At 46.7% G+C, this 22,620-nt stretch overlaps 1 protein-coding gene across 2 annotated transcripts in view; it reads right to left on the bottom strand.

The window, feature by feature from the left end:
• The window catches only part of LOC144172665 (cytochrome P450 4C1-like), a 65,595-nt gene that overhangs the window by 24,540 nt on the left and 18,435 nt on the right, over nucleotides 1-22,620 (bottom strand). For both annotated transcript variants that reach the window (XM_077701306.1, XM_077701305.1), the window contains exons 4-6: nucleotides 17,428-17,627; nucleotides 12,785-12,857; nucleotides 7,206-7,332 (exon numbers count right to left, since the gene is read on the bottom strand). In XM_077701306.1, coding sequence (XP_077557432.1) covers nucleotides 7,206-7,332; nucleotides 12,785-12,857; nucleotides 17,428-17,627 — 400 coding nt within the window. The remainder of the gene's footprint in view (nucleotides 1-7,205; nucleotides 7,333-12,784; nucleotides 12,858-17,427; nucleotides 17,628-22,620) is intronic.

Genomic DNA, 22,620 nt, shown 5'->3' with positions numbered 1-22,620 from the left:
ATAACGAAATCTGGCGCAGTATAGGCAGGGGCTGGGGTGCACTCGGCAAACACTCCCAAATAATGAACCGTAAGCCACCTCTATCACTAAAAAGAATAATATACAACCAATGCGCCCTGCCGACGATAACATACGGAGCTGAAACTTGGTGCCTTACCAAAGAACTTGCAAGAAAACTTAGGTCGGCTCAGCAGGCAATGGAGCGAATAATGATAGGAGTAACGTTAAGAGATTCCTGGATCAGAGAACAAACTGTAGTAGAGGATGTCATAGTTCAAATTAAGAAAACTAAGTGGACTTGGGCTCGCCCCGTAGTTAGGCGAAATGGCAACCGGAGAACAGAGCGGATATCGCGAGACGGGTCTAGAAGAAGGAAAAGGCTAATGACTCGATATAGGGACGAAATAAGTAATTTCGGAGGCAAAAAATGGCCTTGAGTGGCGCGACAAAGGAGCGGGTGGAGGTAGATGGGACAGGCTTTCGTCCTGCAGTGGACCTAATCGGTTGTTGTTGTTGTTGATGATGATTTTAGGAACCCAGTCGATTAATTTTAAGAGTACATGGTACTCAGGAAATCTCGTGAGCTTCGATGGGCGCCTTGCGCCCCCGTTGTTGACGTTGTTGAGGGGTGTATACACCACAGGTACACTCATACTGCGGTAACAAATGGCTCCACCGAAGCTGAAGCTAGTGGGACCTATGAACAGTAACCTATTGACTCATACCTTAACGCTTGTTGAACAGCTGCTGTCCTTGCGGTTTTTCCGATGTTTCCTTTAAAGCGGCAGCTAGGGAACTGATTTTTGTGTAGTCCATGCCCTCTAGCTCACATGAAAGCCAGCGTTTTATATAGTGCGGTTGCGACAAAATATAGTGCGGCAACAACAAAGAATTTCTAAATAAACTGGCGGAAATAGTTTTACTTTGGCACTAAACTTTCTGAAATTTGGAAGGTGGTGCCATGTAGTGTGTAAACGTGACAGTACCGTACGAATACAAACAACTCCGTCAGTTTCAATGTGTTATTCAAAAACTACGTTAAGGCACAGAAAATACTGCATTTCATGATTGTTTTAGCTAAGGACAAGTTTTTAAATGCCTGTTTTCATCTCACGTACAATTTAAATTAAGTTGCTACACAGTTCACTGTCATGGTTGCCGGCATTAGTTCTGGCAGCGTATACGTAACGCTGGTATATATAAAAATTCCGCTGTCAAACGTTCTAGGGCCACGTCAGGAATACCGTTTCAGTTCAAGATCTTTGAATTGATGCCTTTCATTCGGGATAGAGAGCATATGCTACAGAAAACTTGCTTGTCTGTCCCTTTAGTTATTGAAGAGTTAACCTTGACGTATTCCCATATGAGGCCCGTTGAAGTGAAAGGCGCGGGATTAATTTAGACCACCTGGGGATGTTTCTGCAGCCCAACCACATTTGGTTGGGCCGCGACCCTTTAAGCGCAAAAAAAAAATGACCCCGAGAAATGTTGACAGGAACACGATATGGCTACGAAAACTCGCGGCCGATACATGTTTAGTAAACATTCAGGCAAAGTTCGCCCACTCTGCGTGGTTACTCATCCAGAGCATCGTTCGCCATTTCCCCCTGATAACATTTGCTGAGCGGTTTAATTTATTGAGGACAAAGGGCAACAACGGAGCCGCTCACAGAGTTTTCCACACCCACGTCCGATATCGGACGTGGGTGTGGAAAGTCAATATTGACTTCCTTCGCTCTAACCTAATGATCTCAGGACTTCCACTGGCGTTCCGCAACGGTAGAACCAGCTGCACCTTTTTCTTTTATTTCGGAAGGACGGCGGCAACATCCCTTCGCTTAGTTCTCGTAAAGCCCAAAAACAGACCCGATTTCGCTGCAACGCGCCCATCCCAGTGGGCCTTCATTTTCATTCTGTCATGCTATCAGCTGCCTTCTGGCTGACTGCTGCGGAAACACACTGCTGCTAGTTCTGTATACCTCCGCCTCCCCTCACCCCCCCCCCCTCCTCCCACGCAAACCCGGATAGACCGCTTTTTATGAAATGCTTTGAGCACACAGTTTTCAGATGCTGGTTCCTATTCTGTCAGCTCACTTCAAGCAGCGGTTTTATTCTGGGGGGAATTTACATAAGACAAATCAGACTGAAGTTTTTATCGACACATGCAATAAGCATGTGAACAAAGGTAAGTATTTTGAAACCATGAAAGTGTGTACCGGTTGAAAAAAAAAACGAACGTCCCTGTCACGGCTACCGACGGTTAGAAACATGCGATTCTGAGGTGTACGATTCCACACGATGAAGGGGTAGCACAGAAAGCAGTGGCCAGCGCAGCCACACAATGAAATTGCCGTAATCGTTGCGTTGTCAGCTTCATGAACAAGAAGACCTGAATCCAGCCGGGATACTGTGCCCACCCAGCTTCTTCCTTTGCGGGCTGTGCTTTTGTCCAGAACGGCGTCGTCTCAGTGGAGGTCAATCGCGGAGACAGCACCGTGCCTGGGGTTTTGTCAATACAGCCGAAAATGATATGTTGAACTTCGTCAATGGCCTTCACTTTTAAAACATCACCAACCCCCTTGACCGTGTAAGTTCTAGAGGCTTCGTGCCGACCCTGATGTAGTGTTGGAGCATCGCCTCCTGTATTTTTTTTTTTTCTTTGAATGCCAAACGCATCGCACGCTTCATGACGGTAGTGAGTGAGATACCTGTTTCGACCACATGTCGTATGCTGGGGGCCCGAGCTTAACCGGTATCACCCGACCGTAACTGAATTCGAGAGCGCTTTGTGCCTAAGGCAACCGGTATTTGAGATTGCCAAAGGAGCGTTCTTCCGGCTAGAGACAGAAAACTCAGCGCCACGGCGGACCACATTTTGCTGCGTTGCCGCTTTTCACCACGCGTCGCCCCAAGGGTAACCGGTCACGTGACTAAAGCACTGCGAAGGCTAGGAATTCAGGGAAAGTGACAGGCGTAGAAGGAAAGGGCTAGGTTGGCCGCTCGGGCCTGATGTGGTTGGCGTTGAAAAAATACCGGAGATGATGTTTCAAGAGGCTGAATGTGTTCTCTTCTCAGTAATTCACACAGAGGCCAGTTCACGTGCATGTTGTCACAGTGGCACCGTATTTCAGATAATGTTCAGTGTACTACGGTGAACCTTCATCACTACTCGAATAATTACGGACTTTTTTCTGGCCTACGTAACAAAATAATTGTTTTAAGTGGTGAATAACTGTTAAATGATGGTACACTTGAGGCTTTGTTGGTTAAAAAGGAATCGAAAATGCCCGATATACCCTACGCTACCTGCGTGAATCCAAGATAATCAAAGGTTTTAGAAGAGACGTCCGGATGCAAAGGGCCCATGCAGACAAAATACAAGTTTGGTTCATTCGAAAGATTGCCTCGTTAGAATGACACTGACCCTACTTTTAACGTAAACTTCGCTCAAATAAGCGATATAGTAAGGAAAAAAAGGGAAGCGCCACGCTACTCACTAGGTCATTTTCCGCACTAGAACCTATGACGCAATATGCCCAGCTGTGCGATTGGCTGAGGCCGGCAAAAGCAAACGCAAGTTAGACAGGGTTTATGATCTTGTGGAACGAGCTAGTGTTGCTTAAATGTAATGAATATTCATTTTATAGCAGTAACAATGGCGTTGTAAATAATGGAAGTTACGAAAGTACAAGTAAACATGGAAGCACCAGTGGATACTGCTGTTGGTTATGCGCGTACTATGCTTGTTACAGCTGCACAGCAGTCCTGCGCTTCGTGGTTGCCTCACACGACACTCGATGAATGAGTAAGCGACATTGTCTTACGTGGCCCTGTTTCTCGAGCATACGCATTGTTTCACGAAACGATTACTACCTACCATAACAAAAACAATACAGATGCAAATACGGTCAGAAACAAAGCAATCGCGAACAGCGGTTCTGGACCAAGAAGGTTTTGTCCTGCGCGTTATGGCGGCGCCACGTAGGAGGACTGACGTAGGGGGTATGGAAGAAAAGTATGGAATAGAGAGGGACATAGGTAGAGTGATCTAGCGAATGAGAATTTAGACAGCAGGAGGGTGGGGGCAAGTGGCCAAGGGCAGGGAGGGGGACCGTTGGGAGTTTCAAACCGGGGGGGGGGGGGGGGGGGAGATGGGGGCGGGGTGCAAACCCATTAGGCAAGTCGCTTGTGGGCAACCGGCGTCCCGCTACAAAGCGAGGTTCTTTAATCGTCGTCATCATCATAATCATCATCATCGACGATTAACAAGGCACTCCGTAGTACGCTCACACTAAACAACGCATCGTTTTAAGATGTTTCCTCGCTACGTCATCGCACACGTGGCGAAACAAACGATTTGGTTGGGGAATCAAAACTGTATCTAAATTGATTAATTTATCAGTGAATAAAGCATGATTTGCTGCCCACGAGCGTTGGGGGCACAAAAACACCAAATCCTTCGAATAAACGAAACTTGCATTTTGTCTGCATGGCCCCTTGAAACTAACCCGCTGAAGAATGTAAACTAGCCAAAGTGTCAGTAAGCTGTAAAGGGGGTTTCATATTCTTCCTTTTCTATTTTCTATTTTTGTTTATACTAATCAATAGAAAGCCAGGGCAGTATCAAAGCGAAGTAAGCAAAAATGAACGCACATCTGGAGGAAAACAAAGGTTTATCCGAGAAAAAAAAAAACTACCGGAGTGGCGAAAAAGTTCTCATGGTAGTGAAAGCGAAAGCATTAGTGTCCTACTGCGGAATGGACGTGCCGGCATTGCAGGCGCCGCCAAGACCTAAGCGCTGAGAGAAAGCAGATGCCGCAGCATCGGCACTCTGTGCGGTGGTACGCCGCCTTGAGCGTCCTGGCTGGCTAGAGGGTGCTACGCCGCTCTTGGAGGCAGCGGAGTAACTGCTAAGCTCGGTGCGCCGCGTGCTGAAATCCCATGCCTTCTCCGCCTTCTCCTCCTCCTCCTTCTCCTCATCTTCGTCATTATGCTGATCATCATCATCATTATTCTATTGTGTAACTCAGTTGCCATGAGTAAGAGCCTTGGCCAATCGCATTTGTTAGACCTCCCGCCAGGTGCCATGCAACGTCAAACTCGTTCACGTCAAGGTATACGGTAACCGCTTTATGACGTTAGACTTCAAAGCATAACATAAGGATGGCACTTTTATTGATTGATTGATTGATTGATTGATTGATTGATTGATTGATTGATTGATTGATTGATTGATTGATTGATTGATTGATTGATAGTTGTGTACCCTTTAAATATCTGGATAATGACGTGTGCCATCTCACATACATAAGCCAAGGTATCAACGTTATACAACTCTGTGGACTTTTGCGCGGCTCTTAGCGCCAAGTTCAATCTAAATGTTGGCCTTTACAGGTGGTAACTTTTCCTCGTTTATTCCCCTCTCTGCTCTTCTTCCACCAGCATTCCCATATTCGTGTAGTTACCTCTAGAGCCTTGCAGTTTACTATTTCCGCATCGCCTTCAAACCCTAGGGCTTCGAGAAGCCCAATGTTTCTCAAATATCCACAAGCATAGGCGTGAGCAGGGTTCTCGATTAGGAGGGGTGAAGTATTACCGCCCCCCCCCCCCCCCGGCTAACGCTAACTATTTTAAATGCGTAAGAATTTACAAAGTTAATATTGTCTATTCTGAAACTCGGTGCAACACACGTTATTTCCGAGGAAAAAAAGTAAGAGGACGAGCCCCGCAATAGATGCAAAAATTGATGGTCATTTGGGGCAGTCGGCCTTGTTGGTTGGTGCAACGGGGATGTTTTTCGCGCTCTTCACTCATTTATTGCCAAAACAGGTCGCTTGCCTTGTAAATCAATCGCATCAACCAATTTTTAATCTTTATTGAAATACCTGTTGGTACAGTAGTATTTAATTTTTTTTTGGTTCCAAAACTGTTAGCATCACTGTACCCTTTTTCCCTTCGTTTAAAACTAATTACTAAGCTTCTTCAACAGTGAAATCACAATAAGACTTGGCCAATCCCCCAGAGTGGGTACGCGCCATTCTTGTTCCGGATCCAACCAACCAACCAACCAATAAAACTTGAGTGATTACGTGTTTCTCAAAATGGCCTGCTTTTGGTCCCTGCCTTGCCGGGGCTGAAAGTAAACAGTTTTTGGAAGGTAACAAGAGGGTTCCTCGGCTGCCATTACCGTAAAAACACACTTGTGGTCCTAAAAATAGGGGACAGGTTCGATTGAGTAAAGGTATGGGGTAAATTTGGCGCCCCCCCCCCCCCCCCTTAAGATGATTAGGGGAGGGCGCGCCCCCTTCCCCTGCCCTCCCTGTGCGCACGCCTATGCCCGCAAGTCCGCTTAGCAGTTAATCAAGAGAATAGAAAGAGGGCTCCAAGCGAACCAGTAGATGGCACTAGGGCAAGGGGGGGGGGGGCGTCACTACACTACCCGCGCATAGCCCTGCCGCTTCCCCTCCCTTCCTGCTGCGGCGCCAAAAGTTCGAGGCGCGCCAATGCTAGTTCACTCTACCAATGCTATGGAACCACGGGACGCGATGTTGCCAATGGAAATTTGTGTCGCCGACAGACGCCGAACAACGCCGACATATTACTGGGTAGGCCATGTAATGCTGCCGCAGTAAAGTATTCCACACATTTATTTATCTTACTTATTATTAATATGCGAATGGTAATTTTTGCATTTGAATCGAATACGACGCCCATAGGGCGTACTTCGAGTGACTTTCAAGCAAATTATTCGAAAAGTTGAAGGAGGTGTATCCGGCAGCAACCACAATCACGGGAATGGGAACTCAACTTTCCATTTACTGTCAACGGAACGCACTGAAAGTCGATCAACTTCATCAACAAGTGTAAAGACAGTGTCACGCAAGACTAAAAGCGCGGAAGCTTATTTGTCAGACTAATCACAGACGAAAACACGAAGGAACAAGCTCTCGTCCTGTAGGCATTTCCTGTATTTATTCTGATGTGTAAACTTCACGCTTTTTTGCATGTCTTGTTGAGCCGCGTACCAATTTGCCCAACAACATAAGCTTCTGAACACTCCATTTGAAGTCTTTAAAATGTCTATGTATTCGAAGCACATCAAAGTAGTCTCACGCATATCCTTTTGGAGCGAACTTGGGTTTAAAACCCAGCGTAAATATCAAAGGCAACCGGTACGAGGTTTATGTGAATACGTTGCGGCTTACCCCGAGGGTGAACTTTTCCATTGCTCGAATAGACGTCTGGTAGAGCCGACCTTCCATGGTCCGCTTGTACATAGTGTCGCTCCACATCCAGGGTCGGAAGATGCGCACACCGATCAAAAACATCAACCTGTGTGTGTCCCCGGGACGAAAAATGAAAGGATTAAGCTGGTTGTTTATTTGACCTCTAAAGCCTGAAAGCTCGCTTTGCCGTATCAACGGAAGGACGCTTGCCGGGGACGTGAGCTGCGATGGGGTAAATAACGTTTCTCTAAGTTGCCCATCACAGCACTTCAAGAGGAATTTATAAAAAAACGGCACAAAATGGGTATAAAGAACGTACAGCCGCCCAATGTTAAAGCCGCACACTGGTGCGTGCATACTAGCTTTATGTTCAGCCTGCGAGTCAGTAACTTGACATATAAAATGTTACCATGCTACGGACGAACCTGTCAGGCTTGGAAACATTACAATACACTGCAATAGGCAGCTTTTAGGTGCATCTAGTGGGCGAAAACGTCGGAAACTCTGTTACATAGCGGCTCGTACAACACTGCAAAGGCGCTGTACCTTGAATTTTACTGGCGTACACAAGGAGGCTAGGGGGTGGAGGAAGCTGCAAAGACGCACTTCCCCCTCCCCTTTCTAAACTTCGACCTCGGGGAAAAATTTTCCTTTGAAGGCTGAATTGAATCCGTGTTTATTTTTTTAAATGTTATTTTGGTTTTTGTAGTACTTTTTTTCTACTTTTACGTTCTTTATGTACGTTTGGGGGTTGGTGAGTTCAGGGTAACCCCCATGAATTAAGTCCTGCGTTCAGCACTGGTGCATGTAAATATTCGGGTTAAAGGGGGACTGCGTTGTTCAATTTATTTATTTATTTATTTATTTATTTATTTATTTATTTATTTATTTATTTATTTATATTCAGCTCCCGAGCGCTACGTAACCGTTTGAAACGCTGGCGTTGGGTGGCGTCATCCTGTGGCTCGTTTTATGTTGGGACTGAAAAGTAGCTTTAACTTTACTTACACCCCAGCGATTCACTTAAAGGGACACTGAAGTGATTTGTAAACAATGCGGGATTACGAGCGCAAACTGTAGTCCGGAGTCCCTGGGCCCTGTTTCGACCACTCTGTGCGCGTTTACGCGAATTTATTTAGTAGAAAAATCAATTCGAAAATGCTGTCCTCCTCTCTTTACGCTCGCCCATTTTCTGTGGCGTTTTCGTGTGACGTCAGCAGGAGAGGAGCTGACAATTGGCTGCGCTACTGCACGGCTCGCCAACCTTCCGCGACCCAGTCAGTCGGCCCACCGTTTAGTCCGCCGGCCGCCGACGGGTCGTCGCAATTCGGTCGATCAGTTGAAACTAAGCCACAAAACGTTTGGGAATGGAAGAATGCGCCTTTATTTACTTCGTTAGTTTGTACACTGTATCTAGCTCCAAGTCAAGGTCGCTTCACACAAGCGCTGCACAAGCGCACATGCGACGCTTCGCTGACTGGTACGCCAGTAGGAAAATATAAGGCCTCTTGAAAGGGGAGAAGAGTGAGCGAAGTCAATATAGGTACTAAGGAAATAAAATCAACTGATATTTTTACCGTACAGCGTAAAACTAGGGTGCGGGAAGCCCTTTTTTGCGCTGGGCGAACAAGCAGAGCGGTCAGCAGCACGACTACGCATCTGCGAACGCTTTCCCGTCTACGAAATGCAATTGCTAGACGTGAGCTATTGTGGAAATTTGGGGGACGCTTACTGCACGAGCGCAATACAACAAATAGTCAACTAAGCTGCTTGAAATACTAAAACTAAATAAAAGTGTAAACTGGTTATAGATTATATACCTTATCTTTTCCAAGGCCGTCAGCGGCCGCATGTGGCCTAGTCGTCTGGGGTGCTGGGTATGTCATTGCAAGTGTTTTGCCAGTCACAAGTTCAAATCGCCGCGGGTACATGCTTTTTTTTTTATGAGTTAACTTTTTTGTTTTTCGCCGATGTTTTCTATACTGAGTTCACCTTTTTTTGGGCCGCAACGTTCATTGCTCCACGAACTAGTCCACAGAACTCGCGCAGGCTGGCACTGCCGCGCTAGCGAGTTCTCGTTGGCGTGCTGTTGCCATAAGCACCGACTGCTTGCGGGCAGCGGGCACAGGCCAGAATAAAGAGACCCTTGGCCTGGTGCGAACACGCTTTTTACGATACAGGCATGAGCGAGGCAAGCTCCAAATATGGGGGAAAAGCGCATGCATTTGAGCGTCTGCGGGGACGCGGAGGGCGTTCATGCACTGCGTAGGCCTCAGATAGTGAATGTTACGATTCCAAGCCGTCTTGGGAGGCTTATCTTATGCATTTTACAGCCAACAACATGGCAGAAGCGCGGTACTACGATAACTGGGATATTGAGAGTGCCCATCCAACGACGCCATCGAATGTCAAACATGTTGTTTTACAGACCGAAACCGAAACCGAAACTTGTTTGATTGCTAACCTTGGGCATCGTCCAATCACGGCGCCCCTCCTCCTAACGTCACAGCTTAGTTTGTGCGGGCGCCGCAAACCACGCATGGTAGTTTTTCTTCTTTCGCGCTTTGTAAAATAATTACCGATTTGTCAACCGGATAAACGATGAAAAGTGTGCTAATTTGAGCCAGTCTACACAGTGCAAGCAAAAACGGGAGCTTGACAAATTCACTTCAGTGTCCCTTTAAAGGGACTATGAAGGCAATGCGGCACTTTAGTGGAAAGGCTATTCTTGAAGAGAATGGATTTTTCAAATAGCTGATCAAACCGGGCGAATGCAACAGGCTATTTTTCCGTGTTATAATCCTAAGCCGCCTAACAGTGTATCTAGGGGCTTCGTTCTTGCTTTAGCTGATGGAAGGGACTAGAAGGGACGACCTGGGCTCGCCTAAACCCTCAGTTCGTTTAAAAAAAAAGACAACAGAGGCTACGATTTTTTTGCAAGCATGGAGGAAAGATTTCCTGCATGTTCGTAAGTCGTTATTTTCGTGACGCTGCACGCTGTTACGAGAGCTACGCAGAGATGGTGCATCGCCCTCGCTGCGCGGAGCTTTTGTTTTTGACGTGCCTCCTACTCAAATTCATTTCCCTTGCGTTTTCCACACTGAAGCCATTTCTTAGCCGCTTCGTCACTACAAGATAACATTATTTTTAATTTCCAACTCCATAGGTTTTGGCTGCAAGCCCACAAAACTATCACAGCTCGCGGTGGCTTTTTGCAGCACCAGCCAATCGCACTATTGACCTTGAACACTCTAAGAAACCGGCGCACGTTGGTTTCACCGCGACGCCCCAACACGGCAAATCAGTTGACCAAATATGGGAATTTGGCAAATGACGTGGCGGGGCCTGCGATTCGAGAAAAAAATGGACTATGCCGAGGGACTAATGCACCACTTGCGCTGTTTTTCCTGCTCAAATTTTTTTTTTACTCAAACCGCAAGCTGGGCCACGTCATTCACCGAATTTGACTATTGGTCCCGCTGATTGATCGTGCTGGAGCATTGCAGTGAAGACAACCTGCGGCGACTTGTTAGTATATCTATATATTGCTTGAAAGTGGCTGGTGAGCCGGCACCCTCCACTCTATCTTATTTCTTATATAACTCGTTTCATTCAAATTCGCGTTAAACTTGGCATGTCTATTATTTTAACGAGACAATGCTTTGAAAGGAGTGAAGTTGTATGTGGGATTTCCGGTCCCTTCGAGCATATTTTTTTTTTACGCAAAAACACAAACCAACGCATATCAGATCATGTAACGGCTTCCGAACACAGAAATGCTTTGACAGTCGGGCATAGTTCCAAAGAGTTCCGGATCTGCGACCGTGCAGCGCCGGTCATACATGGCAATGAAAAGGCATAGACTTCAGTTTGTGGTTGGTGCTTAGTCAAATGTATTACGTATTAGATATCTCGTTTTAAAGGTTCGTGCTCCCAGTTCCCTCGTAGTACATTTGGGAGCAATTCGAAAATGGTTTAGCCTGGGTTGGCTACAAATTCTTTCAATCGATGTTCAAAAATGTCATCTGTTGCAGACCATTTCAGGTGCATAAATTTGGTTCCTAAAACACAGCATTGGATGCGAAGCATGTGGCCTCGGAAAACTGGTCTAGATCTCATTCTAATACGGACACTACACAAACATATTCCATCCCCATTTGCCACTAAAGTTTTTTTATGAACATGCGAAGTTTTATTGGACTTACAAAGTCATCACTTCCTAGCCCCTGAAGTAAGGAGGTACAGCCTTTGTCAAAATTTTATGGGCCAATCCTAAGCCTTTTCGACCACAAAGAATTCATAGAATCGGCTTTGCTTTTATATGTGACAAAAATATTTGAAGGCAGTGAAAGAGAAAGGTGTTTTCTCTAGCTTTCCTGCATAAAACGTTTCAGCCTCGCTCGGGATGCAAGCTTGTACGTTGAATCTTTTGCGGGCTGCGCGCTTGCAGCTTGGCCCAGAAAATTTTGACAAAGACTGTACATTTTGTTGCTAGCACCTCCATTTTATGGACGTGCTGGTTGAGGGCCGTGGTGCATCCAGGATCGTGAAGCTAAACTGCCCAGCCAGCCATACATACATGCTCACTTTACTTCAAACGCAACTACCCGCCGCGGTGGCTCAGTGACTGAGGCGTTGCTCAGCTGAGCACGGGGACGCGGGTTCGATTCCCGGCCGCGGCGGACGCTTTTCTGATGGAGGCGAAAAGCAAAAACGCCCGTGTGTACGAGATTTCGGCGCACGTTAAAGATCACCAGGTGGTGACGACTAATCCGGAGCCCTCCACTACGGAACGCCTCATCTCCTGCGTTGATTCGGCGCGTTAAACCTTGCAATCAACCAATACTTCAAACGCAACTACTCAGCAATAGATCACAGGGAATACAATGCGGCATTGAACCAATATACGCGTTTCCTAAACAACCATCGAATCTGTTTTGTGTCTTTTAGTTTGGTTTATTTGTGTGAACGTAAGAGATATTGCACGTAAGAGAACATGTGAACGTAAGAGAGCATAAGAGATACGGGGTCTCTGCTATCTGACTCCACAGTGCTGCAGAAGGCGCTCAATTTGAAAAGGCAGTGTTGACGATGGCAAAGCGGTAAATGGGTTTTATTGCTACTCCGGAAATCGCGGAGTGATCCAAGGCTATGAGAAACGTTTTTGACACGGAAGCAAACTACACGGATGCTGCGCAGACACCGCTGCGCAGAGAGCTTAAGGGGGGTTTACTTATTGCACGTCCCTTTGCCACAGTACGTGCCGCAGCCCAGCTTCGGCGTTCGTACACAAAGGCCTAGATTAAAAAAGCTGTTTCCCCATAAAGTATTTGAAGGGGAGTTTCTGATTGTCTGGGCTCTTGCATGGGGTTACTTTAGCTAGTTTCGCGTGATAAGACAGATAAAAGCCACAGCCCCGGCAAGTTTGAACCAGCCGTCAAAATAGTTTTCTTGGGAACAGATTGGTGAATCTGGACCCATATTGTACAATCCGGCAATACTGGCTGGTTCGTGCTAGACGAGGGCGCCTCTTGGGCCCGCGAGGTGTGTGTACTTACATGTTAAAGTGAGTGGCGAAGGTCGTATCAGTCGTGTCCACTTGCGAACCCAGATCTACTCCCATCAGGACCTCTGCAGTAATCCCGGTTCAAAGCACTTTTAGTAATGACGCGAAACAAATACGGCACAACGAATGACACGGCAAACGAGCACATACAATACAAACGGTAATAAAAGCTTTCTGTATTTCGCTGGTGCGCCACGAGGTCTTTGTTCAATGAAACCCTAAAGTGAATTTGCCGAAGTATCCCTTGTAGTTGCACTGTGCTGTTTAACCAGTAAAATGTGCTGTTGGGCTAGTTGGTGCATTATGAATTACAAAAATTGCGCTGTATAGACAAACAGAGGAAGAAAGTTGTGAGTTGCGCATTGTCTGTCTTTCTTCCTCTGTTTGTCTATTCAGCGCAATTTTCGTAATTCATAGTGCAGTTTAACCATTTGTTGCCATTACGTGACCATGAAACCGGATATGTCGGCAAAATCTGCGTGACTCTCTGTCCATTATCGCGTCGCTTTGTAACAAGAAGGAGCGATAAAAAAGCAGAGAACAACACTGTTGAGATAACGTGCGGAGAACCTCCGCAACTCTGGGCACGTGGCCATGGGGACAAGCAGAAGCGCGGAGAACCAGCTGCCGCTGCTTAACGGTTCCTGGACTCCCGCGACCGCTTGTAGGTGTTTAAAATGGAGTCTGCAGTCAGGGTGGGCGGCAAAGCGAAAGGAATGGAAATTGTGGCAACAAAATTCTGATACTGCTCAGCAACGAAAGAAGCGACATGAGGCAAATGCCGCTGCTATAGAGAGCAAACGTGACTGCTGAGACCACTCCAGCACTGAGTACGATTGGCAGAATGCCCGCTGGAAAAGACGAGATGGCTACGCATTCTAACGACTCGCCAATATATCTTTGAATACATTTTTTTTTACGTTTTAATGGATATGTGAAGCCTTGGCTTATTCGCATTAAGCCACCAGAAGAAAGAACGCAATGCGCATTTCGAGGACGCCGCGCCAACTGCTAATGTGACACCCCGAACCGGTTGTTTGCAGTGCGTTTTTGTGCAATTGAAAACGCTCACAATTTTAGTTTCCAGTGCTTTAATGATGACTGTCGACCTTTGGTTTGTTTGTGCACAGGTTTTACGAGTTAAAAATGCTGCCAATCGGTTCATTTTAGACCGGCCGATTTGCCAGTCTGTCGTCACCCGACGTCAGCAAGACGGTGGGGTGGATGGTAGCGGGAAAACGGTACACTCTCTAAATCCTTTTTTGGGGTCAAACTGCGCGTGCATAGGCAGAAAAAACTTGGAACATTGTCTAGGAATTCCCTAATTTCGTTTGCTGAGGTAAGTCAAAAGTGTTGGCGATTTACTTCAGGTTTACTTTATGCCAAATACAGACGGCACCGCAACGAGGAAGCAGGCTAGTAATTTCCGTATGCAGTCGGCAGGTATTTCTCTAAGAAATCGCTACCAGCCATTTTAAAACGAAGCTTTCAGCCTCTAACGAATGATACCCGTTCGCGAAAACGCACTGCACTAAAGCCAACTTTTTCTGCCGATGATGATGATGGTCTTGTGGTGCAGTGTAGAAAAATTCACCCGCTTTCCTGCAAAGCTCGGCGACAGCTTCGTTAGGCCTCCTCCGGTAATGTTTCATGTGCAGCAAAGGGAGGAGACGACGCAGGCGTCCGACAACGTGACGTATATAGGCCTAACGAATTGCTGTGAGGTGGACGTCGACAGCCGTTACCTGCAGCTCGATGTACGATGAGGATGACGTTACTCTGCATGCTAAAAGGCTGTTAGGCGCAGTTCATTAGGGCTGACGTCGCATTTTAAGGTTTAACATCTCGAAGGCGCGCACTGAAAAAAGTACTCACTGTACGCCAAACAGCTGGCGCGGAGCCACGCTGCAGACCCCAAACTGAAACGTTAGGTCTATGGAGTACATACCCGAGAGAAGCCTTGGTTATTCTAGAACAATGGTGCTTAACTCGGGAGTAGCCCATACTCGCAGTGTGGGATTGGCTAAATAAGGATTCAATCACGAGAAAGCTTCGCGTTCAACCATCGTCGTCGTTACACCGAAAGGGGGGGGGGGGGGTGCATGATTTTTTGACTGAAGTTGAAGTTGAAGTTCTTTATTCCAGTCAAGTACAATGGCTGAGGAGGCGGGAAAAAAAGCCGCTGTACTCGCGGCTTGACGGAGGTCCCACCCCCAACGACACAATCAGCAGGGACGAGGCAGGGAAAAAAATAGAAAATACAAAAATTCAAATTGCAAGCAAACAAGAAGCAAGCAAACAACAACAAGTAATAAAATGCAAGCGCAATACAATATTTGTTTAAACCAATTACATCAAATCGGGGTATGCATGCTGTATTGTAAAAACATAAAAGCATTTTCCGGATGGTAGTGTAAGACGTAGAGCGAATGAATAAATCGTCGAAATCATATTTGTTTAGCGCTAAAGGCAAAGTGTACGTGAAAGTGAAATACTAATGTCTGCCCTGACAAACTTTTTAAATCCCCACATGCCCCGTACTCAATGCAGAGAACAAAACCGAGAACTTAAAAATTACTAAACATTTTCTGTGCTTCGTTGAACAATAATGAGTTCAGCAACTCCTTTTTAGCATTTTTTGAAAGGGAAGTATGAGACTTTCCTTTTTTTTTGCATATCTGTCTTTGCACGTATCTCAAGTACGAGTGACATTGTATCGATCTGAGTATACGCAAGGGGGTGCTCCGTCTTGCTTTCGCCACAGTCTTTAATGTTTTTTTTTCTCGTTGTGCATGGTTTACAGCGGCGAGCTGTATCAGTTCGCTTGGTTTCCGTCTGATAACTGTTTACACTAGAAACCCCATGTGGCCTTGAGAGCAGTAAAGAGAGAATGCGAGATAGTACCAGCACATATGCGCTGCCCTACCCACCCTCCGCAATGACAACAGCGTCAGCAGAGGTGCAGCGCGCAATCGGCGCACGTATACATCCACGTAGTGCGTAACGTGACGCTCTTGTTGGCCCTACGGCTGCCTCCTCTCCTTTCCCCTTATTCTGAATTCACCAATTGCGTACACAGTAGTAGAGAAAGAAGTCACCTCTGATAATTGCATCTAAAAGCGAAGTTTTTTTTTTCGCACACCTACTTGCTATTACCTCGCAGGCATTCGTAAATAAACATCCCGAGACCTTTCTTTGAAATCGATCCTGGAGTACGCGCACTGCGAGTGTGAGCAATGCGCGTAGTGCGAGGAGTGCGACTGTGCTTCGCATCACGCCAACGTTTGCTTCACCACTACAATCATCATAGTGCTGTGGTGCATCCTTTACAGGCAATTAGGTGGAGGATCGGCAGATGGACAGACCTTACGGAACGCCAAAACAAGTAGTGTCCGCGCCGTACCGCGAACTCGCCCATCTTAGCGCACGTGAAACCCGCGAATGTCATTGCGAAAATACGCTGATTGTGTGTGTTGTAGAAAATTAACAATACTGTCATAATAAGGCCGTGCGTGATCGAGTGAAGGATAGGAGTCGAGAACTTCAGACGATGATGACACGGTGGACTTCCCTCCTAAACGAAGCAGTCGTTTTCAAAAACCAATTTTTGTCTCGATTTCCTCTCGTTTTCTCTCCAATTTCGCCCTCCGATTTTGTATTTTGCATTCACAGCTTCAATGCATTCGTTACCGTTTAATGAGCTTTCAAATTGCGTGTCCCAGGATTTTCCGACTTCAGCTAACTTCATTTCTTTGATTGGCCCTCATAATACCTAAGCGTAATGAGTAAGCTAGCCGCGAACAGATGCTCCGCGCTAAAGAGAGATGGGCAGCAACCCGTCGTTTGAGCGGCGCGAAAAACACACGCTATAGTACAACACCACCCCGCGGTCAATGCTTAGAGCAAATTGAGCTTAGGACCTATATGCACCGGGCACCCGTGAATTGTCCGCCACCGACTATCGATCACAATCGCGTCGGCTATATCCCAGGCGTCAGGCGTTAGTATATTTTTTCATGAGTTAGTATATTTTATGCCTTTCTATATCTGTTTACGTCGCATATTATCTAAACAATGCTAACTCTATTTTCCCACCCTCTTATATGTCATTTGTGCGTTTGTTCATGTCTTATTTTTTAGTCATGCTGTAATCATTTGGCTGTTACCCTTTACTGGCTAAAAAAGTTACCCGTCACGCCCTCACTCTAAGAACTCCGCTTGGCTTCACCCCAGCGATCCAGAACGACCAATCAGCGCGACCAAATGTGCACATTTGGCGAATGACGGAGCCCAGCGTGCTATTAGAGTAAAAAAGAAAGTATGCTCTGGGACAGCAGCGCAAGGTGTGCATGTGCGCTGTTGTCCCAGCGCAGATTATATTCTTTGCGCTAATTCGAATGCTGGGTGACGTCATTCACCAAATTTGCACATTTAGTCGCGCTTACTGGTCGTTCTGGGGCGCTGGGGTGAAGCCCACCCGCGGAGATTTCTAAGGTTACAAAACCCGTCGACAGGTTGTTCCTGGTGAATATACCGAAGTATTCATAAATTAAGTGGTTAGTATTGTAATTTGGTTATTAACAACATTCAAGACACCTGATCTCATTTTGAGAGATGAGCTGAACGTGCACTCACTAGTGATGATGTCGAGGGCGCAGTTCTGCGTGAGGCGGAAAGCCGGGATGGGCTCCGCGGGCTCCTTCGCAGTCAGCTTGTCTACTCGCTCCACTAGCAGCGTGGCGTTGTTGTTGAAAGTGCTCAGATAGTCGCTGAGAACTCGGAAGTGGAACGCCGGCGTCATCATGCGCCGCTTGAACCGCCAACTCGCGCCAGTGCTGCGTTGAAAGGACGAAGGCGACGCCTCATTCGTGATAAAGAACGTCAGAGTGTATTGCGGTTAGAACGTCAGAGTCTATTGCACTACGTACTGTAAATGACAAGCGCCACACGAAAGACAATTCGCGTCCCAGTACTTCGCACCCTCGGCATCGTTCACTTTTTCCGCGGATTATAGTTAGATAGTTTAAGGTTTTTGCTTTATTTTTGCGTTTTGTTCGCTTTGAAATTCGCGCTCTTTGCTACTGCAGTTACCGGCGCTCTCCCCAGATGGCGCGGGTATGGTACTACAGTGTGCGCCGCTCTCGATAGATGGCGTACAATGCTGTGGGCACTTAAAGCCCCTTGCGCACGGACAACGCCAGACATCGGCACGGACACTGCGAGGTCCTAAAGAGCTTTGCCCTTAAAAATGGGAAGCGCAACCACTAAAATGTTAGGAAGTAGTGTAATTTCTGCGGATGCCAATGGACAAAGTACCGAACCATTTGACGCGTTTTCCCATTACCCGCATTGGTTAGCACACCCCTGTAATCCGTGAACTCGCTACCGGCACAGACACGCATACTCCCCCGGTGATCTGACCCCTCGCCGCCACCGCGGCGACGCCCTTAGACGCGGAGAAAATTTACGCCCACCCTGTAACTTTGGGCAGTACAATCTCTTCAGACACTGTGTCGCGTTTCTCTATTGACTCATCCTGACCCCTCGACTGACCTCGCAGTTCTCGTATCTTCACCGAGGGCCGCTAACTACCATGACCCTCTCAATACACACACACAGATTTTCGGCCCTTATGCTCTCAAGGCAAAAATAGCGCCGGCAAGGCTCCGAAAAAGAAACACCGTTGACAATATTTTCCAGGCCGCCTATATCTCCATCGACAACCTTAGCCGGTGCATCTCCGCCCACGCGCAGCATCCCGCCCTTTCTAGAAACACGATCAAGACAAAAAGAGTTCCCACGGCTGTGCTTCACCCCCCTCGTACACTTTGACAGCCCGGCTGCCATAAAAGCAATAAAAACGAACGTGAAACACGCTAAACAAATACTACAAATGAACTGCCGGCGACCTTCATTAATTATTTGAGGGAACCGAATTTTAACGCCTCTCTTCCATCCAAACCGCTCTGAAACACACACTACAATTCTTTCTCGAAAAAAAAAATCGAGGGCTTGGCGATAATATCAACATGCTTGTGGCCAAGTGACCAAAGCCGGGTGCTCCTTGTCCGGAGTTTGTGTAACAGCAGTGCCACATGATACCAACCGACAAGAACCATCCCTTAATTCTTGTTTGCGTCGTCTATTGCCAATCTCGCGTCAGACTGCCTCATTTGTTCGTGGTCGCGTTAAAGCTACTTCGTCACGTCCCTAGGCGGTGGGCGAAAGCAGCATGGGGGCCTTTAGTTGGCCTCTTTTCAGCTCACTATGCAGCGGGAGAATGACAGTGCATACCTCACTCCCGTAAAAAAAGAATGCATGACACAGTACTAAATGCGCTCACTTAAATGGAGTCTGCAACACTTTCGATAAATGCCTTCACTCATTCCTTGGCGTCTGGAAGCACCGCGAAAGCTACAGTTATCGCCAGCACGGAGCGGCACTGTGTGATTTGTTCGTCGCACCAGATGCGCCTTCCGTTTCTGCTTTGTTTTTGTGGCTTTATTTTTAAAGCTGCTATCGAAAAGCGTTCATTGCTGCATCTGAAGCAAAACCAGCCAACAGCAGCTACATGGCATCAGTGACGTAATTCGAGCCGTCGAAGAACGTCAAGACCGGGAAAGAGAGAAAATCTTTTGGGCGAGTTCCCAAGTTATCTGGTGGGGATAGATCAGTCATTTTTTCTGAGGTACTTTGCGACCCCCTAATCTAAGTACTTGGTGTGTTGGGTGACTACGTTATGCAAGCATTTAAGATTTAAAAAAAAAAACGTTGAGAGAAGTGTTGCAGGATCCCTTTAAACGCAACCTGCTTCGCAGGAGTAGCTAATTAGGAAAGAACCAAGAGTTGCAGCGACGCCTCGCGGCACTTATCTACTCTCGCCGAACGACGCCGCAATGTTACGGTGATAAATGTGTCAAAAATGGAATGAGAAAAAAAATAGTGATAGCAATTACAGATTATTTTGTAAACAAATGAAGTGTGCATGGAATTCGAATGAACGTAATTTAATTGCCTGAAGGCAAACAGAAGATAGGAATGGGAAAAAAATGTTCTAGGGCCCTATTCCCGACTGCACAAATTGCCGGCAATTCTGGCAATTTGCCGGAAGTGTTTTCTGATTGGCTTTCAATTTTGGTCATGTGCTTCCGGTTGACAAAGCGGTTGTGTGTGCTGTCGTCCTTTTGACGTTTCATATCGTTTAGGGACACCAGTTCTAAAGTTTGCCTTATTTCTCGTTACTAAAGGCGCATAATTCTTGGCCGGCAATGAAAACCAGACTAAATGCAGCGGGCATGACATCGTAAGCCTGTCGTTGCTATTCAACAACAATACTGCTTGTAATACACACCCCCTCTGTGATTGGCTGAGAAGGCGTGACGTAATTTAAAGTGTTGGCGGGAACGATTACGTCATGCATTGGCAACTTCAGCCTGCGTAAAAGTGACGTAATGCGACGTAACAGCTTAAAAATGGCGGCTGTTTTTGTCACAAAATACAAGCACTGGGAGCCCAGAAGGTTACACCATCTTTGTGTGGCTCTTCTAAGAGTATTACTGCAAACAATCTAAGAAGATATGCTGAAGTGCGTCATAATGACTTTTCGTACGTATTGTTCTGTATTTAAAAAGGTTCAACTTCAATCTATTGGTAAAATACAAATTTCTCCGTAATAAAGCATTGTTTCCAACTGAACAAGAGTGTAATGAGATATGAAATAAATACTGCTTAGAAATAAGAAAAATGGCATGTTTTGTCCATCGTCTCTTTAACGTGCCGAAGCTACTTACATCTGGGACGCGAGGTAGGGTGCAGTTGAGGGCTGCATCATTGTGCTACCTTAAGTTTCCTCTTTGTGTTGCTGTCACGCAGCAATAACCGTACGCGTTTTCGCTTCCTAGGTCAACCATGCCTCGGAATGGGGTACCCAGGTATACCATGATGTATTGTATTTACATAAGCATTTTCCACCTTCTTTTTGTTTTTGCAGCGTCAGTAGCCAGACAAGCTAGTTGGAATAGGCAGTGGAGATTAAGAGGTGGGGAGATGGGCGAGGGCACTAGAGACATAATTAAAAAAACGGCTACTCCATAGGCCATTTGGTAACAATGGTCACTCCAACTCTAAACACATGTAATCCACCCTCCAGTTTTTTTTTACTTGTCGCATGTCATTACTTTAATCATTTGCAAGGCCTCATCATAGGTGAAACCGTGCACTTCATGGGGATTTGTCTGGTTACAACGATTAGTAACAATTTATGGTATTGAGAAACGAACAGTCAAAAAATTGTGTCGTGTTTGAGTTGGCACACGCGAGTTCACTCTTAGAAGAAGCAAGCTTTCATAGACATTTCTTTTGTCCTACAGCATCTCTCGGATAGCTACTATCTTCCTTTGTATAACGCTTATATAAAAGCAGTAAAAAAAAGGCCGTTTTACGGCAACTGCATGCTAATTATATAGTTTCTGAGGACAGTACACCCTTGGACTGGCTGCCGTATTATAATTGTTAATGATGACTGACATGGACAACAACAGAAAAATGCAATTGAATTTTTACCCAAGAACGTTGTCGAAGGCATGAAATGGACAATTAAGAATTGTGACTGCGCAAGCGAGGATGTGAGCGTAGCGTGGCATGTCCTACCATGGGTAAGGGCCATGGGGTTATCGCCAGTGACAGCAGACGACCTTCCAGATATAAGCCTTGGGTAGCTTTTTCTTGTTTGGAGGAGTTCTGAACAGTGCCAGGATATAAAGGGCTACTGAAGTGCTTTTAAAACCGGGCAATACTCTACTTTTTACAATTATTACATTGGTCAGTTTATGCCTGTAAATGTTTTTCGTCATTTTTAGCTTGGGGACAGCGCCTGCCCACTGCTCCCTGCCGCATCGCCGGAAGAGCGAGAAACTAGAGGCCGCGAACGGAAGTAGCGTCATATTCGGAAGATGGCCAGCGACGTGCGCCGCCCCTTCGCAGTGTCCCAGTTATCTGGGCGAATTTCCTAATTAAGCAGGCGTGTAATCAGCACTTTATTAATCATCATTGCCTAGAGATGCTTCCGCGTCGATTTTTAACCGTAATGCTACTGTGTGATTCCCAAAAGCGACTCCTTGATACCAGAGGTTTCCTACCCGAGCGCCCGTGGCTACTACATTGCCTTCACGAGTAGTCGTGGGGCCGGCCGTGTCGTCGGGTGCTCTGTGCTTCATGCGCGAAGGGACGGGCTCAAGCAAATACGGAGGTACCCCAAGTTCCTGATCCAATATTATAAGGGAATTAGAAAATTTGTGGGACCACAGCGCTCTGGGCTTCCCGAACTTCTTGCTCGATTTCCCGATCAACGTTGTTGGCTGTGACGACAGATTAGCTGAATCGCTAGATTTTGAGAAGAAATCAAGCAAGATGAAAGCATGAAGCGTTTTCTGCGCGCGGAAGCGCTCCGCACACTCGCTGGTCGTGCATGACCGTACGGAGCACGAAAACGCTCGCACCACACATGCCGCGGCAGCGACCGCTCTTCGCTGCCGTCCAGAATCAAGGCCGTCGCGAAAAGGAAAGTAAACGTGCAAGAGAGCATGATAGTGTGGTGAAAAATTGTGCTAGGGATTGTCATCCAAGGTGATTTCGAAAGAGGTGATCGAATTTGCATCGCGATGCGGAGCGCCGACCGTTCGCGTAGGCTGGACGACGGCAGCAAACGAACCTGCCCGAGCACGAGATGCGGCGAGAGGCCGATGGATGGCGTTACCTGCGCGCAAGCCTGAGCACAGCACCGATCGCTAGAGTGACTACCAACGTAGGAATAAGGTTTCACATGCGAGA

The sequence above is a fragment of the Haemaphysalis longicornis genome, unplaced genomic scaffold (assembly GCF_048455015.1).
Source record: "Haemaphysalis longicornis isolate Haplotype H1 unplaced genomic scaffold, Haemaphysalis longicornis Haplotype H1 scaffold_25, whole genome shotgun sequence".
In the NCBI taxonomy this organism is placed as follows: Eukaryota; Metazoa; Arthropoda; class Arachnida; order Ixodida; family Ixodidae; genus Haemaphysalis; species Haemaphysalis longicornis.
Note: the sequence above shows the minus strand (reverse complement) of the source record. Positions and strands in the feature narration are given on the sequence as shown.